The 19,607-nt window shown below is 47.2% G+C and overlaps 1 protein-coding gene across 4 annotated transcripts in view; it reads left to right on the top strand.

Moving 5' to 3' along the window:
* The window catches only part of LOC138785777 (prostaglandin reductase 1-like), an 83,961-nt gene that overhangs the window by 21,640 nt on the left and 42,714 nt on the right, over positions 1-19,607 (top strand). For 3 of the 4 annotated variants that reach the window (XM_069962093.1, XM_069962091.1, XM_069962092.1), the window contains exon 10: positions 2,529-2,848. The exons of the other annotated variant lie outside the window; for it this stretch is intronic. In XM_069962093.1, the coding sequence (XP_069818194.1) occupies positions 2,529-2,639 (111 nt within the window). In that variant the 3' untranslated portion in view covers positions 2,640-2,848. Of the gene's footprint in view, positions 1-2,528; positions 2,849-19,607 lie in introns of those variants that run through there. 4 annotated transcript variants of the gene reach the window in all.

Consider the following 19,607-nt stretch of genomic DNA (forward strand, 5'->3'; position numbering starts at 1 on the left):
TGGAACTGATCTGCACTACCACATCCAAGCTTTGGAGGTGAGTGGCGCTGTTTCTGGAGAAAGACAGCTATGTTTTTGTAATGCTGGATAACCCCTTTAATTTGTACATGGTTATATATGTGACATGTAGAAAGTCTTTCCCACTGTTCTCAGTCCCTGTTCACTATAAATAATGTAGTAGAAAATACCCTTTATTATTCGGAAAGCATCGTCATCTACTGAGGTTCCCTATGGGTAACATAATCTGTTGGGGGCCCACTGAGACTCGCTCGCCCCCCCTAGGCTGAACCCCTAGCTACGCCCCTGCTCCACCATATACTGCTCCCATACCACTGTCTCTCATATACTGCTGCCTATGCTACCCCTCACATAAATTTTTCTTTGTACCTTATAGCCCCCCACCCGCCCCTATGCTTTCCCTATTACATTCTACTATGTACACTTTATCTGCAAGGACATGATGACACACAATACTATAACCTGTTGATGAAGAACAAAATTGCAGCTTTTTTTTCCGACAAATCTTGGAAAAATGCTGTAATATGCTTGTAGTCCTATATCTGTTTTAACTGCAATTGTCCAGGTTTCCTGCCCAACTGCCTTGAGGACACGGCCAGTGTTCATTTTTGCATTTCAAATTTCTCAGTATTTCTCAGTATTTCTCAGTACAATGCACAAAGATCCCACACAAAGAGGTATGTTTCACAAAAGTGGCCTCTGTGAGTTGTTTTTTATAGGCCAGCAATAAAGTTTTACAGTATGATGTGGTAAAATCCAGTGTCTAGTCAGACCACACTCTTGTAATCTCTTTTCTGTCTGTCTGAGACATAGCTGCATGCCAAGTTTTGTAGCAATCTGGCATTTTCTGCATTTTTTTTGCTGGTGAGTGTATATAGTTTTTGTGTAATTTTGCCACTTTCAAGACATTTTTAATTTTTTTTTTAATTATATGCCTCAAACTGCCCTTTTATGAAACCTTCTACAGTTTTTATTATTTATCATTGCAACTCAGCCTGCAGGCCTCAAAATCTCAAGCTGAACTACACATCATAACTCTTGGCAGCAAGCTCTAAACCCAGTTGTCAAATTATTAGTACAGTTCCAAGAGAAATAACATAGGGATAACACAATGCATAGCCCACAGGTGCTCCAGAAATATTTAATGCCCTGTGTATTTGGTAAAACAGATATGTCAGAAGAGCTCTTTAATATTAATAAGGCAATTATTTTTCTTTAAATACCTTACACTATTTACCTGTTACTGTTTGAGTGGTAATAATAACTACATATTGTTTTTCTTTGTTATACCTGTAGTGCACAGCCCAGTAGGGAGCTCTGTATGGGGAACAAAGTCTGTAGGCTGGCTGGGCATTGTGGTGCCACAGGTGGTCATGGTGCACAATTAGATGGGTGTGAAGGATTCTGCAAGTCATTACTATGGTCCAAGAGCTGGATCAGTGCTGGGGGAGCTGCAAAATCTGTGCTCTCGATATTTGTTTCTCCTCGAACATACCCTGGCATAGTAATGTTAGATTTACACATTGCTAGAGATAAATCAGCTTAGTTTATGAGTAAAAAGTCTTTTCCAGAGGGAACACACTGTAGACCAGTGATTTTCAACCAGTGTGCCGCGGGAAAAGTTCCCCAAACTATGGTGCCCCTGTGTTTTGTTCCCCGGCAATGCACAGCGATCAGTGGCGGATTATACTGTGGGCTGCTGTCCGCCTCCCCTACTGGCCGCCTGTAGCACCCAGACGTGCTCCTCCTATCCAATCAGTGGAGACCGGGAGCGTGGTGCGCTGCGGTGGGCTGTGATGCACGCATCCAATCAACGTTTGCGCTACGGCCCGAGAGAAGCATGGGGGAGAGAAACCTGGGGATGGGGGAGAGAAACCTGGGGATGGGGGAGAGAAGCATGGGGGAGAGAAACCTGGGGATGGGGGAGACAGGGAGAAAAGCATGGGGGGAGAGAAGCATGGGGATGGGGGAGAGAAGCAGGGGGGAGAGAAACATGGGGATGGGGGAGAGAAACAGCGGAGAGAAGTTTGGTGGAGAGAAGCAGGGGGAGAGAAGTATGGTGGAGAGAAGCACAGGAGAGAAGTATGGTGGAGAGAAGCACAGGAGAGAAGTAGGGGGGAGATGTATGGTGGAGAGAAGCACAGGAAAGAAGTAGGGGGGGTAAGTATGGTGGAGAGAAGCACAGGAGAGAAGTAGGGGGGAGAACTATGGTGGAGAGAAGTATGGGGGAGAGACGCACAGGAGAGAAGCAGGGGGGAGAAGTATGGGGGAGAGACGCAGGGGGGAGAAGTATGGGGGAGAGAAGCACAGGAGAGAAGTAGGGGGGAGAAGTATGGTGGAGAGAAAAACGGGGGAGAAGAAACCAACAGTATCACAAATATTAAATGGAATGTAAACATTACAATCCTTAGTGCATGGGAAGCAATGTCTGACAACCAACACAATGTTCAACACTCGGTGGGACACTGAACGCCCTAATGATAACGTGATGTTCTTATATCTCTTAATAGGGTAAGGTGAAATATCATGAACACATCACCAATGGTTTTGAGAACATGCCATCTGGATTCATTGGAATGCTCAATGGGCAGAACACAGGAAAAGCAATTATAAAAGCCTAAACTAAGAAGAACAGTTCAGTGCTGTATTGCTTTGTGTGAAGGCCCCTAGAGACATCGATAGTATTCTTAAATAAATAACACTACTTAAAATACATTTTAAATAGAAAATAAAGTGAAGACATTGTGTTTACTATAATAAAAAAAGTTTTCGGGGTCAAATGCATACAGATCTTAGATATTTGAATAAAGATCAGTTAACGATGTCATTATTTTTGCATTGTAAACGTGCAGTGCAATAAAGTATATAGAAGTACTCTATGTTGCTGTATCCCGAAGTGTAGTCCCACAAAGATTTAAAAACTTTCAGTTCTTCCAGCATCACACTAACGCCTGGAGTCATGGATCCACTGAACCGTCACTAGCGATGGTAGTAACCGCACCAGGGAGCGGAGTCTAAGGGGCCGCTGGTTTTGACCAGAGCCCGCCGCAAGGCGGTATGGACTTGCAGCGGCAGGCGACCCCCATGTCGCTACCCCTGGCTTGGTTGCTAGTGACAGCAGGCGAGGCGTGGCAGGAGCAGTAGGCAGAAGATCAGGCAGAGGTCTGTAGGCGTAACCGCAGGTGGCAGACAGTACTCAGGAAACAACGGGTTAGCAGCGGACAGGAGCTAGGGACCGGGACAGTGGACAGGAACTGGGAAAAAGGACTGAGGTCAGGAACAACAGGGAGCTGGGCCAAACGCTATGGAAAGCATGTAGAGGCTCCAACACGAGGGACAGGGCATGCTGGGATTTATAGGGAGTGATTGGTGCAACTTCAAATTAGGGGCGGACTGGCCCTTTAAACCTGAGACAGTCGACGCGTGCGCGCCCTAGGAGGCGGGGACGCGCGCGACGGCCGGCACAGACGGAGACAGGAGTGGGGGAGGTAAGGCGCCCCCCGGGGCCGAACAGGTAGCAGCGCCGGGTCCCTGCACATGAACCCCAGCGGCTGCATGGGGCGGAGAGAGGTCGCGGCGGTGGCTCGGAGCGCGGGGCGCCGCCACGGCTGTGACACACATCAATTTGTTAATTTAAAAAAAAAAAAAATTCACAATGTAGTGATTATTTTCCTAGTGTTAATACAATGGTGTGGTATAATAAGAGCAAGGGAAAAAGTTAGCTTACATGTAATGACATGCAATATTTTGTCACGCACATATGAGTTTCTCTGCATAAAGAGTCTGTGTTGAACAGTCGTTTTATTTCAGAGAGTTCTGGAGACTGTATGAGTGACACATACTATACATTCCATAGACCGAAGTAGATAAACTAAAGCCTGATTCACACTGTTTTTATGCAGCCACCACAGAGATATGTAGAGAGAGAAGCAGTAAGAAAAAGAAGTGGTCTTACTAGTGATGAGCGAGTACTAAAATGCTCGGGTGCTCGTTATTCGAGACGAGTATTTCCCGATACTCGAGTGCTCGTTTCGAGTAATGAACCCCATTGAAGTCAATGGGAGACTCAAGCTTTTTTGCAGGAGACTCAAGTTAGGTAGAGAGAAGGTCGTGTGAGAATCTTTCAACCTCAGAAATTGATGGAAACACAACGGAAATGGACAGGAAACAGCAGGGGCAGCATGTATGCATGCCTCTGAGGCTGCCTAATGGCACCATTATGCCTAATTCTGTGCAACAGCCTGGTTAAAACAGAGGTAGGCATAGGGACCACCCAAAAACTCAGCCTGACACAGCATGGCAGTGAGAACACAGGGAACCATTAAGGCTATGTTCACATTACGTGAACACCCATGCCGTTCCGTGACCCCGGCTGGGTCATGGGATGGCCGGTCTTGGCCCGGTACTTAAATACTGGCTGGCTGATCTTTCCGGCCGCAGAGCTCTGATGCGGGCGCATCAGCGTGCTCCCGGATCAGAGCTTCCCATAGCCCACAGTAAAGCGAGTGGCCGGAGCCGCTCGCTTCACTGTGTGAACTGACAGGTCTTTCTGCGGCTGGAATTCACTGACCTCCGGACGCAGAAAACTGACATGTCAGTTTTTTACGGCGCCGCATGGGATCCCGGCCGGAGCGCATACGATGTGTGTACGCTCCAGCCGGGATGCCATTGAAAATAAGGCTATGTTACACACGCCAAAACTATGGCCATAGTTCTGCGGCGAGAACCATGGCCGTAGTTTTACGTAGTGTGAACATAGCCTAAAACAGAGGTAGCATGTCATGAACCACCCAAAAATTCAGCCTGATACAGCATAGCGGTGATGACAGAGTGAACAAGGTAGAAACGGTAGCAAGTCAGCCTTCCAAAAATTATACCAGACTTAGAATGGCAGTGAGCACACAGAGAACCATTAAAAGTGAGTGAGGAAGCAAGTGAGGCTCCCCAAAAGTAGGCCAAACACTGCATGGCATTGAGCACACAGAGAACTCCTGGGAGCAGCAGTAGCCAACATGGAGGCCAGGCAGGAGCAGCAATAACCAACATGGAGGCCAGGCAGGAGCAGCAATAACCAACATGGAGGCCAGGCAGGAGCAACAGTAACCAACATGGAGGCCAGGCAGGAGCAACACTAGTTAACATGGAGGCCAGGCAGGATCAGCAGTATCCAACATGGAGGCAAGGGCATGAACACCAGTAGTCAGCAGTAGTCAACATGGATGCCAATTAAGGCCCAGCAGTAGCCAACATGGAGGCAAGGGCAGGCACAGCAGTAGTCAACATGGATGCCAGTTAAAGCCCAGCAGTAGCCAACATCGAGGGAAGGGCAGGCACCACAGTAGTCAACAGTAGTCAACATGGATGCCAGTAAAGGCCCAGCAGTAGTCAACATGGATGCCAGTTAAGGCCAAGCAGTTGCCAACATGGAGGCAAGGGCAGGCACACCAGTAGTCAGCAGTAGTCAACATGGATGCCAGTAAAGGCCCAGCAGTAGCCAACATGGAGGCAAGGGCAGGCACATCAGTAGTTAACATGGATGCCAGTTAAGGCCAAGCAGTGGCCAACATGGAGGCAAGGACAGGCACACCAGTAGTCAGCAGTAGTCAACATGGATGCCAGTAAAGGCCCAGCAGTAGTCTACATGGATGCCAGTTAAGGCCCAGCAGTAGCCAACATGGAGGCAAGGGCAGGCACAGCAGTAGTCAACATGGATGCTAGTTAAGGCCCAGCAATAGGCAACATGGAGACAAGGGCAGGCACACCAGTAGTCAACATGAATGCCAGTTAAGGCCCAGCAGTAACCAACATGGAGGCAAGGGCAGGCACATCAGTAGTCAGCAGTAGTCAACATGGATGCCAGTCACGGCCCAGCAGTAGTCTACATGGATGCTAGTTAAGGCCCAGCAGTAGCCAACATGGAGGCAAGGGCAGGCACAGCAGTAGTCAACATGGATGTCAGTTAAGGCCCAGCAATAGGCAACATGGAGGTAAGGGCAGGCACACCAGTAGTCAGCAGTAGTCAACATGGATGCCAGTTAAGGCCCAGCAGTGGCCAACATGGAGGCAAGGGCAGGCACAGCAGTAGTCAACATGGATGCCAGTAAAGGCCCATCAGTAGTCTGCATGGATGCCAGTTAAGGCCCAGCAGTAGCCAACATGGTGGCAAGGGCAGGCACACCAGTAGTTAACATGGATGCCAGTTAAGGCCCAGCAGTAGCCAACATGGAGGCAAGGGCAGGCACACCAGTAGTCAACATGAATGCCAGTTAAGGCCCAGCAGTAGCCAACATGGAGGCAAGGGCAGGCACACCAGTAGTCAACATGGATGCCAGTTAAGGCCCAGCAGTAGCCAACATGGATGCCAGTTAAGGCCCACCAGTAGTCAACATTAATGCCAGTTAAGGCCCAGCAGTAGCCAACATGGTGGCAAGGGCAGGCACACCAGTAGTTAACATGGATGCCAGTTAAGGCCCAGCAGTAGCCAACATGGAGGCAAGGGCAGGCACACTAGTAGTCAACATGAATGCCAGTTAAGGCCCAGCAGTAGCCAACATGGAGGCAAGGGCAGGCACACCAGTAGTCAACATGGATGCCATTTAAGGCCCAGCAGTAGCCAACATGGATGCCAATTAAGGCCCACCAGTAGTCAACATTAATGCCAGTTAAGGCCCAGCAGTAGCCAACATGGAGGCAAGGGCAGGCACACTAGTAGTCAACATGGATGCCAGTTAAGGCCCAGCAGTAGCCAACATGTATGCCAGTTAAGGCCCAGCAGTAGCCAACATGGAGGCAAGGGCAGGCACACCAGTAGTCAACATGGATGCCAGTTAAGGCCCAGCAGTAGCCAACATGAATGCCAGTTAAGGCCCACCAGTAGTCAACATTAATGCCAGTTAAGGCCCAGCAGTAGCCAACATGGAGGCAAGGGCAGGCACACCAGTAGTCAACATGGATGCCAGTTAAGGCCCAGCAGTAGCCAACATGGATGCCAGTTAAGGGCCAGCAATAGTCAACATGGATGCCAGTTAAGGCCCAGTAGTAGCCAACATGGAGGCAAGGGACAGTTCCTGCAGGGACAGTTGAATGCTGCTGAGGAGTAGAGTGGAGGTGAAGGGGTGCGTGTAGTGCGGGAGGCCCTCGTGCCTGGGGCCTGGGTGGGGGGACTGACAGGGGTGTGACTTGCACTCACTGAACGGCCTTGGTTCCACTGAGTGGGGTGTTTAGCACTCATATGCCTGCGCATGCTGGTAGTGGTTAGGCTGGTAGTGGTGGCTCCCCTGCTGATTTTGGCATGGCAAACGTTGCACACTACAGTCCGTCGGTCATCTGCAGTTTCTTTAAAAAACCTCCAGACTTGGGTCTCATCGTCATCGTCAGACACCTCTTCCAACCCCGCTTGCAAGTCCCCACTCTCATCACTCACTGACTGCGTGAGCTGCATAGTTTGGGCATCAGGATAGATCGACTGCTCCAGTTGCTCTGACTCAGGAAAGGGTCCAGAAAACAGTTCCTGGGAGCATGGTGGTGGATCTGAATCCCTTCTTTCCCTGGAGGGGCCAGGTTGTGGGGAAGGAGGCTGAGCTAATGGAGCAAGGGTTCCACTCCCTTGGGTAGCGTAGGTGGACTGCGTTGAAGACTGGGTGGTGGATAAGTTACTGGACACATTATCCGCTATCCACGTGATCACTTGTTCACACTGCTGTGGTTTTAATAACGGTCTATCTTGATACCCCGTAAGTTGGGCAAAGAAGCTAGGGAGTGGACGTCTGCGGTGTGCCACTGCTACCTCCTCAACAGGTGCTGTTGTGTCACCCTGCCCTGAAACACGGCCTCCAGCAACCACATCACTTGGAACCCCACGCCCACGCCTACGCACTCGACCCTTACCCCTAGGGTTCACCATTTTATGGACACTGCACAGTATGGAACTGAGATAGGCCTTGTGTATGAATTACAGATATCTGGAAAAATAGTTGTAGTAACCAATGGTTTGGTGGGGCTGTACGGTGCAATCTGGTATGGGCTCCAATTGTACACCCTTTCTGTCACCCCTATACAATGAGCAGTGAAGTTCTATGCATGATGCACTACAAATCCCAGCAATACAGTGTAGTACACACTAGTTTAGGGGGTGCTATCTGGTATGGGCACCAACTGTACACACTTTGTCACCCCCAATACAATAAGCAGTGAAGTTCTATGCATGATGCACTACAAATCCCAGCAATACAGCGTAGTACACACTAGTTTAGGGGGTGCTATCTGGTATGGGCACCAACTGTACACACTTTGTCACCCCCAATAAAATAAGCAGTGAAGTTCTATGCAGGATGCACTACAAATCCCAGCAATATAGTGTAGTACACACTAGTTTAGGGGGTGCTATCTGGTATGGGCACCAACTGTAAACACTTTCTGTCACCCAAATACAATGAGCAGTGAAGTTATATGCAGGATGCACTACAAATCCCAGCAATACAGTGCAGTACACACTAGTTTAGGGGGTGCTATCTGGTATGGGCACCAACTGTACGCACTTTCTGTCACCCCAATACAATGAGCAGTGAAGTTCTATGCAGGATGCACTACAAATCCCAGCAATACAGTGTAGTACACACTAGTTTAGGGGGTGCTATCTGGTATGGGCACCAACTGTACGCACTTTTGTCACCCCTATACAATGAGCAGTGAAGTTCTATGCAAGATGCACTACAAATCCCAGCAATACAGTGTAGTACACACTAGTTTAGGGGGTGCTATCTGGTATGAGCACCAACTGTACACACTTTCTGTCACCCCAATACAATGAGCAGTGAAGTTCTACAAATCCCAGCAATACAGTGTAGTACACCAGGACCACCAGCCCCAAAATAAAAAAGGAGTACACTGAGCACTTCTTAGGGGTCTGTATGCAACACCTAATGTCCCCTTTCTGCCAGCAGCCGGTCACCACAGTGCGCTGGTTAAATCGCGGCAGCAGCACTGCAACTCCCAGCCAGCAGTCTGTAGTAATAGTATTAATAAAAGCTTTTAAGCCCTGAAAAGGGCTGTTTGTTTATATTGCTAGTATATACCCTGCCTACTGGAACGCTAAATCCTACACTGACACTCTCCCTGACCAGCAGCAGCTCTGTCCCTGATCTCTCACAGCATGCATCTGAAGCGAACACTGCCGGCTGTGCATTTTATATGGCAGGGTCATCTGATCTGGCCAACCAATCGCTGCTATCGACGTGTATGGGTCCCACGTCATCGCAGGATGTACCAAAGAGTCTCCTGCATGTTTATTGGCTGAGAAATTGCGCCCAAACTTACAGGAAACGGATGATGAGATTTCCTCGAGTTTATCGCGAAATGCTCGTCCGAGTAACGAGTACCATCGAGTACCCTAATACTCGATCGAGTACCAAGCTCGGACGAGCGCGTTCGCTCATCACTAATTGTAACTATAAAAGTGTCAAGTATATTTCCACCACTAGATGGCACACTATCCTATGCTTCATTACAGAAAGGACTGGAAACTACACAGTTTGTTTAGACCCTTTGGTTGCTGGGCTTCAAGTATGCAAATCCAGTTTCCTTCTGCAATAACCTTCTGTTCAATTAATTTTGTATCTTTACACCATACCTCCTCCAGAATTGTCCATCTTGTGTCACTCACTCTATGTTTCTTTTCTGCAAAGTGTCTCGCTAGTCCTGTTTCTACAAAGCTTTTCTTTCCACTTTCCTCTTCCCCTTGATCTTTCTGGGCTATCCTTCTAATTGCTGATCTATGCTCATTTAACCTTACTTTTACTGGTCTACTTGTCTGCCCGACATAATAAAATGCCCGTAAGGAGATATGTATGTCGGGCAGACAAGTAGACCAGTAAAAGTAAGGTTTAGGCTATGTTCACACTGCGTATATGTCCGGCCGCATATTTTTGCAGCCGGACATATACGCGGTAAACTCCGGCCGGAGATTTACGCTACTTGCGGCAGGCTACATACGGACCGCGAACTTACGCCCGAAGTCTACTTACGCTTCCCGAGCAACCTACGTAGCGATCTGACAGCGGTCTTTTACTTGGAAAGCTTCGCCTAGCCCCGGACACCCCACAGAACCTTTTGGATCGGCACAAAAAGCTGCAAAATTGAAGAAATCACCACTACGTACGGGACCGCATGTAATGCTACGGGCGTAAGTTCCGGCATTTTCGTACGCAAACAATGGTCTGGTTAATTTTTTACGCCGGCGCATACGATCCGAGCGTAAGTTCGTAGGTAGTGTGAACTGTGCGGCCGTACTTCGTATACTTTCCATTATACGCAAACTACGTAAGTCTCCGGCCGCTTATTCACGGAACGCGCTACGGACGGAAACTTACGTAGTGTGAACATAGCCTAAATGAGCATAGATCAGCGATTAGAAGGATAGCCCAGAAAGATCAAGGGGAAGAGGAAAGTGGAAAGAAAAGCTTTGGAGAAACAGGACTAGCGAGACACTTTGCAGAAAAGAAACAGAGTGAGTGACATAAGATGGACAATTCTGGAGGAGGTATGGTGTAAAGAGAAAAACGAATTGAAGAGAAGGTTATTGCAGAAGGAAACTTACTGGATCCCATCAACCAAAGGGTCTAAACGAACTGTGTAGTTTCCAGTCCTTTCTGTAATGAAGCATAGGCTAGTGTGCCATCTAGTGGTAAAAATATACTTGACATTTTAATAGTTACAATGTAATTATAATAAATTTGTAAGGAAGTTATAAGTAAGAGACGATATTATGCAATTGGTTATTGTTCTATTGTGTCAGTATAAATGAAACCTGATTTTAATATATTTTAGTCAAGAATTTGATATGTGTTGAAGTATCATGATGTCACACGGAATATAAATGGTGAAGGGTTTCACTGAACAGGATAAACTTAAGAAAGGAGATTACTACTCCGAAACGTTGCGTGCTATGTGAAGACGCCATGATTGAGCTTCCCACCTGCCTTGGGGGTCTCTGCTGGATAACTGTTATGTGGAGTTTAACAGCGCCCTGAACTGGATGCCAAGACGGAGTTCCATTAAGTATCCATTTTTTGCACATGGGTGATTTATGCAAAGATTTGAAAAGTATGTAAAAATTTGCTTCTTTACTGAAGAAACGAATACAGAAAGAAATAAGAGCAAATCAGTTGTGTCAGTACATTTTGTCTTTATTATACTATACATTACAGCAATACAATGTACAACAGCAGCAGCACCAGCCAGAAAAAAATATAATAGTACTTAGGACTTCATTGGGGTCTGTATGCACCATCTGCCGTCCCCTTTCTGCCAGCAGCCAATCACTACAGTGTGCTGCTAAAATCGTGGTAGCTGCACTGCAAGTCACAGCCAGCAGTATGGAGTAATCCCCAAAAAATAAAGATTTTAAGCCCTTACAAGGGCTGTTGGGTTGTTTGTCTAGTATCTCTGCCTATAGGAATGCTAATTCCCTCCCTAACGCTCTCTGCCTGACAAGCAGCAGCTTTGTCCCTTCCAGCATGCATGTGAGGCGAGCACCGCCGGCCCAGATTTTTATATGCCAGGGTCATCTGATCTGGCCAACCACTTGCTGCTATCAACATGTATGGGTCCCACGTCATCGCACGCTGTACCAAATCTCCTGCATGTTGATTGCCTGAGAAATTGCACCCAAACTCACAGGAAATGGATGATGCCATTTTCTCGAGTATTGCGAGATACTTGTCCGAGTAACAAGTACCATCGAGTACTCTAATACTCGAACGAGTACCAAGCTCAGACGAGCATGCTCGCTCATCACTAGATTTAACCTCAGCAAGTGTTTCCAGTAGTTTCCCTTTAAATCATGATAAAAACAGGTTTGTGCCTGTGGTGGTTTTTCACATGACATACATGCAGTACAGACATCCTGCTTACATGACTCTGGCAAGGGCTGCTGGCAGGAGGCACATAAGGTATGCTCTGACTTGCGCTTTCTTTTAGATGGAGAGCTCGATATTTGCAATAAAGCAGGTGCAGGATAACAGGAGCCAAAACACAGGAATATAAAAAACACACTCAGAAGAAAGAGCAGACCTTCTATCTGAAAGAAGAGAGAAAAATACTGTACATACACCTGGGTTCCTGGCTAGCTCTTATAGGCCATGCTTCATTCTGATTGGATAACTAACAATTCTATAGCATATTGCTAGAAATAATTACTCTTCTATTCGGGTGGATGAGATCCAGTTAACCCATGGGGTGCTTCTGGAGGATGATCAGGAATTAGTTACCATGGGGTGATGATATGTGGTCATTGTGTGGTGGTATTGTGTTTGTAGGATAGTGGCCTTGGTATAGTTGGCTTTGTTAAGAAGCAGTATGACTGTAATATGTATACTGTTTTTCTTGCTTTTGATTTTAAGAGGGGGGGGGGGCACTATTTCAGTTCTCACTTCAGACAGCAAAAAAGCTAGAATCAGTCCTGTTGCCTGTCTTTGTACCTATTTCAGCTCTAAGGCTATCCTTTCTATGAATAAGCACAGTATAGCCTCGATAACCAGACCAAAATCAATAGACCAAGTAATAGTCAAAAATAAGCACAGATAGGTCCCTACTAATTCATAAAACTTAACTTTTAATCAATATACTAAAACTGATGAAACAAAAACCTTGTGTACCAAAACACCTCCACCATCTAAAATCAGGCATATATAGCCCCAAATATCATTGCATGCAAATAGATCAGAATACACACCGCTTGTAAACAATAACAGTAGGTCTACAGTGTGTACCTTATCATCGAGCAGGTAAACAATTCCACTGGTATCCTTGGGAGCACCTGACCCTATAGGTCCCTATTGGGTGCACCACAACTACCCCTGCTCGCTCAGGGACTGTCGGAGTTATCGCCCTAGAAAGGGCGGCCCCTGCCCCGTACTAGTCTATACCACAATCCCTACAAAGCCCCTACCTATACTCCCGACACCGTGTTTCATTCCAATAATCATCAGGGGAGAATCACATCAAATTGGGGTAAAAATATACACAATACCGCTAACACATTTGATGTGATTCTCCCCTGATGATTATTGGAATGAAACAAGGTGTCGGGAGCATAGGTAGGGGCTTTGTAGGGATTGTGGTATAGACTAGTACGGGGCAGGGGCCGCCCTTTCTAGGGCGATAACTTCGACATTCCCTGAGCGAGCAGGGGTAGTTGTGGTGCACCCAATAGGGACCTATAGGGTCAGGTGCTCCCAAGGATACCAGTGGAATTGTTTACCTGCTCGATGATAAGGTACACACTGTAGACCTACTGTTATTGTTTACAAGCGGTGTGTATTCTGATCTATTTGCATGCAATGATATTTGGGGCTATATATGCCTGATTTTAGATGGTGGAGGTGTTTTGGTACACAAGGTTTTTGTTTCATCAGTTTTAGTATATTGATTAAAAGTTAAGTTTTATGAATTAGTAGGGACCTATCTGTGATTATTTTTATCCTTTCTATGAATCAAGTTCCAAAAGTGTACCGAGAGTCCATGCCTGTTTTAATGCATGAAAATATCCTACTGGCCTTAGAAGCAGCTGACTGACATTGCGTGCTGTTCTTTAGTCTATAATCTAAGAGTTAGGGCTGGGCGATTAATCAAATTAATTTGATTAATTCGGCCAGAATTTTGGAATCAATTAGATTTTTTGTGAAAATTGTAAATTCGATTTTCACAAAAAATCATTGCGGGCACAGCCGATGGCGCGGTACAGTGTGGGGTGGGCTGGCGGCGTTGTACAGTGTGGGGCGGGAGGGCAGGCAGTCCAAAGAGGGGTGGCGTGATACAGTGTTGGGCTAGCTGAACAGTCCGGAGAGGGGCAGCGTGCGGAGGGCAGTCCCGAAATATTCGGCGCGGGCGGCCTCCAGGAGCTGCTGACCGGCCCCCGCCCCTTACACACAGCGTCCTATCCCCGGTCTCTGGAGGAGACAGCAGGGACTGCAGGGTGATACCCTGCTGCCTCCTCCAGAGACTGGGGAACTGCATGTGCACTCCTGCCCCAGTACCCCCCAGTCCCCCTCAGTCTCCCTCTGTCACCCCCAGTCCCCCTCTGTCACCCCCAGTCCCCCTCTGTCACCCCCAGTCTCCCTCTGTCACCCCCAGCCACCCCAGTCTCCCTCAGTCACCCCCAGTCTCCCTCAGTCACCCCAGTCTCCCTCAGTCACCCCAGTCACCCCCACCCAGTCTCCCTCTGTCACCTACAGTATCCCTCTGCCCCCCCCCCCAGTCTCCATCTGTCACCCCAGTCCCCCCCGGTGCTCTTCTATCACCCCCAGGCCCCCTCTGTCTCCCCCAGTCCCCCCAGTCACCCTCAGTCACCCCCAGCCACCCTCAGTCACCCCCCGTCCCCCTCAGTCTCCCCCAGTCTCCCTCAGTCCCCAAGTGCCCCCCCCCAGTCCCCCTCTGTCACCCCAGTCTTCCTCTGTCACCCCCCAGTCTCTTCCATAGAGTGTACTGTACTACAAAGCTTGGTGTCATCTGCAAAAATAGAAACATTGCTGTTAATTCCATCCTCAATATCATTAATATACAAGTTAAACAGAAGGGGAGCCAGTACCTAACCTTATGGTATACCACTTATAACTGAGGACCATTGAGAGTAGAAATCATCGACCACTTTTCTCTGGGTACAGTCCTTAAGCCAATTTACATATTAAGTTAGTTTGACAACTTCTGTCTTTATTAAAAACTGGTTATCAGTTATAATACTGTTACACCCCACATATTCCTGGATGTAGTCCCTTATAAGCCCCTCAAATAGTTTCCCCACAATGGACATTAAGCTTAAGGGTCTATAGTTTCCTGGAGATGTCCTAGTACCTGTACTGCCTAAGGGTACTATTACACGAAGCGATTTTTCAACTATCAATGATTAACAATAAACTCACTCAAACAACCGATATGGCGAACGACCTGAAATCGCTCACCCAATTACACGGAACGATCATCGTTACTTACAATCGTTATTACGTTCGTCGTGTCATCGCCATTGTGTTCGCCGCTACTGTGAATTACCGAACGTCTTATAACATGCAAACGATCAACGCTAAAAATAGGTCCAAATTCTACTAGAAGACCAAAGATTTCACATGTCACTTTTTTCGACTGATAGCGGAATACGCCGGCCCATAGAATGGTGTCTATGGAGCCGGCGGAAAGGCGCGCGGCCGTGCGCGCGGACAGACAGCGGAATTCTGCAGACATTATCTGCAAGAATTCCTCAGTATGAACCCACCCTGATACTGGATTACTATGAGCAGAGCAGTATTTATTGCTGCACTGTGCTGTTTGCTTAGTACATGTGGAGCAGTACTTATTGCTTTACTGTGTTGTCAGTTTACTACAGGTGGAGCAGTTTTTGTGGTGTTGTTTTGCTACAGATGGGGCCGTGGAGCTGCAGTTACCTAGAGGTAGCCAGGTGGTGTTAGCTAGGGTTGGTTGCAGTACTGCTGCCACATTTGTCACAGGGACCTGAGTGGTGTAAATGTGGTGGTTCACCCCTGGGAGGCAGTGCGACCGGTCACATGCCAGATGGTTAGGTGTGACACCACTCCTGTGGTGGTTGGTCAAGGCACAGCTCAGCCGGGTGTTATGTTGTGGTGATGTCAGTGCCGGATGGGCACACAGGTATGCTGGCACACCTGCTTTTATTTTAGTGAGCTGGCTATACCTTTTTCCCCTGTGGACAGTAACCTGCCGGGCTGCTTGGGGGGCCTGTGGGCAATTATCACGGTGGTCCGGAGTGGAGTAGTGACCCACCTGAACTATTGGTACTGCCACCCACAGAAGGGGGAGATGACCCAAGGAAGGTGTGTTTGCTGTGTAGGTGTTTAGTGAAGAACCACAGAGTTTCGTTACAATAAATAAAATCAGTTTACTTGATATAGAAAGCAGGTTATACAGCTTTGCCTTGATATGGTACGTTTAGACTTGAAGCAGATTTATACTGAGAGATGTAGCCGTGGTGGCCTGAGAGGAAAAGAGAGGAGGATGTCGAGAGAGTCTCAACCCAAGTAGTACTGTGCTCTGCCGGGAACTTCGAGAAGTTGAATAAGTAGAATACTTGAAACAAGAGGGAATACTTGTGCCCATGTTTTGAATCTTTGGTCTTTGCACCACCTATTGCCCACCAGTGTCGAGCGACCCGTCCTAGAGGGTGAAACAAGACACAGACCTTGATACATGGGATGAGCGGTATGCTGAGGGTTCCCTGCTAACACCTGCGCTGCGAGAATGCCAAGGCTTCTAGCAACGCAACTTTGCTCTATCCAGATCAGTTCCTTTTCTCTTTATGGATACTGTCCTGCACTGTGATCCTTCTGGTTCTCGGCATGGGTTGAGTTGATCCCTGACTTGTCCTCTCTAGTAGCAACTTAACACTGCATAGTGTTTAGAGGTGTTGCTTGGGGGAAACTGTGTCTAGGTCTTGCATGTGCATGTGCTCTACTCAACGTCTAGACCACAACTAACTAGACTGGAGGACTTGGCAGGAGCCAAGGCCCAACTTGACTGCTGTGGGGAGTGTCCTAGCTTGCGTTCTTCCTCTGCAGTCATGTTTCAAAAGTTTTGAAAATGACACAAATATTATTTTCACATGATCTGCTGCCCTCTGGTTTTTATGTTTGTTTGTCAGATGTTTTTATCACATACAGAAATATAATTGCACTCATATTATGAGTAACAAAATCTTATATTGACAGTTAGAATGAGTTAATGCAGTCAATATTAATTATTAAGTCAATATTTGCAGTGTTGACCCTTCTTCTTCAGGACCTATGCAATTCTCCCTGGCATGCTCTCAATTAGCTTCTGGACCAAATCCTGACTGATAGCAGTCCATTCTTGCACAATCAATGCTTGCATTTTTTCAGAATTTGTTGGTTTTGTTTGTTTGTCCACCCGTCTCTTGATGATTGACCACAAGTTCTCAATGGGATTAAGATCTGGGGAGTTTCCAGGCCATGAACCCAAAATCTCTATGTTTTGTTTCCTGAGCCATTTAGTTATCACCTTTGCTTTATGGCAAGGTGCTCAACATGCTGGAAAAGGCATTGTTGATCGCCAAACTGCTCTTGGACGGTTGGGAGAAGTTGCTCTTGGAGGACATTCTGGTACCATTCTTTATTCATGGCTGTGTTTTTAGGCAAGACTGTGAGAGAGCCAATGCCCTTGGCTGAAAAGCAGCCCCACACATGAATGGTTTCAGAATGCTTTACAGTTGTCTTCTCCAAATAAGCTGTTTTCCAGATGTCCCAAACAATCGGAAAGGGGATTCATCAGGGAAAATGACTTTACCCCAGTCCTCAGCAGTCCACTCCCTGTACCTTTTGCAGAATATCACCCTGTCCCTGATGTTTTTTCTGGAGAGAAGTGGCTTCTTTGCTGCCCTCCTTGAGACCAGGACTTGCTCCAAGAGTCTCCGCCTCACAGTGCGTGCAGATGCACTCACACCTGCCTGCTGCCACTCTTGAGCAAGCTCTGTACTGCTGGTAGCCCGATCCCACAGCTAAAACACTTTTAAAAGACGGTCCTGGCGCTTGCTGGTCTTTCTTGGGTGCCAGTGGGCCTTTTTGGCAACAACGGAACCTCTCTCCTTGAAGTTCTTGATGATGCAATAGATTGTTGACTGAGGTGCAATCTTTCTAGCTGCCATACTCTTCCCTGTTAGGCCATTTTTGTGCAGTGCAATGATGACTGCACGTGTTTCTTTAGAGATAACCATGGTTAACAGAAGAGAAACAATGATGCTAAGTACCAGCCTCCTTTTAAAGTGTCCAGTGGTGTCATTCTTACTTAATCAAGAGCCCTGTCCTCATCAACACCCCCTGTGTTAATGGAGCAATCACTGAAACAATGTTAGCTGGTCCTTTTAAGGCAGGGCTGCAATGATGTTGAAATGTGTTTTGGGGGATAAAGTTCATTTTCTAGGCAAATATTGACTTTGCAAGTAATTGCTGTTAAGCTGATCACTCTTTATAATGCTGTGTTTACACAGAACGATTATCGTGCAAATCCGCACGATAACGATTGAATTCGAACAATAGGCTTAAGCGATCACAAAACGATTGCAAAACGAATTTTCCGTACGATATATCCTTCTGTCGTAACGCTGATCGTTATGGAAAAAAACTTTTACTCCGACATCGTTAATCGTACGATCGGGCGAATTATCGTTACGTGTAAACGTAGCATAACATTCTGGAGTATATGCAAATTGCCATTTTAAGTACTGAAGCAGTAGACTTTGTAAAAATTAATATTTGTATCATTCTCAAAACTTTTGGCCATGACTGTACAAAATCCAGAGTAAGAAGACCCTACACTTCCTCTACCCATGTGACTTCCTTCCTACAGCGCATATAAGGTGTGCTGTGAGTAAATGAGGAGTGCGTGTGAGAGATGTAAAGAGAAAGGTGATAGGAGAGAAGAAGAAAGAACTCTCATTGGTGTAAAGATCCAGGTGACGCATAAGAAAACAATAACCCTTTAGTTTCCACAGCTGTGCAATATCTAAATACAGTTAAACATAATAACGACACCTAGTGGTAAAACTCTGGCACTACTACATTACCACTTACACAGATAAGTACAGACTTTTGCGAAGGGTGTAACCATTAGCAACACCTGTGGCGGGACACCACATATGCCCTCCCTGGATTCCATACACGCTCGTTAAAGGAAGCAGGTTAGATGAACCTTACCTGCTGATAGCCCCCTATAGTGCCTGGGACACTGAGGAGGAAGGTATGTGTCTTACCTTTCTCCTAGGGCTCCCTTGAGGTTAGTCGGCATAATTTTATGGGAGCACTGTTAGGAGCGCTGCCCCACCCCCACAGCGTCATCCGGCACTTTATCAATGGAAAGAGCAGGAGGGATGACGCTGTGGGGGCGGGGCAGTGCTTCTAACAGTACTAAAGATTGTGCCAACTAACAGCGCGGGACCGGTGCCAAGGAAGAAGGCAAGAAACATACCTTCCTCCTCAGCATCCCGGGCACTATAGGGGGCTATCAGTAGGTTAGATTCGGCCAACCTACTGATAGTTTCCCTTTAGAGAGATAGTGCTTTGTTGTGTGGTGAGAATAAGGGAACACAGAATCTTCGATAACTTAAAGCGACTCTGTACCCACAATCTGACCCCCCTAAACCGCTTGTACCTTCAGATAGCTGCTTTTAATCCAAGATCTATCCTGCAGTCCGTTTGGCAGGTGATGCAGTTATTGTGTTAAAAATTTACTTTTAAACTGGCAGCCTCGTGCCCTACGGGAGTGGCCTGGATTGTGTATGCATTAGGCTGGCACAACCTCTCTGTCCCTCCTCCCCGCCCTCCTCATCATTAGGAATGCTCCAGGCAGATTGCCTCCAATTCCCCACCTGTTAGGCCGGCACATGGGCTGGATTGTTAAGGACCTGTGCAATGTTCTGCATGGGAAAAAAATGTTCTAGTGGAATTCCTAATGATGAAGAGGGTGGGGAGGAGGGACGGAGGGGTGGTGCAAAGTTAGGGCACAGATACTCTCGTAGGGCACGGGGATGTAAGTTTAAAAGTCTTTTGGACAATTAC

The sequence above is a fragment of the Dendropsophus ebraccatus genome, chromosome 3, assembly GCF_027789765.1.
Source record: "Dendropsophus ebraccatus isolate aDenEbr1 chromosome 3, aDenEbr1.pat, whole genome shotgun sequence".
Taxonomy (NCBI): domain Eukaryota; kingdom Metazoa; phylum Chordata; class Amphibia; order Anura; family Hylidae; genus Dendropsophus; species Dendropsophus ebraccatus.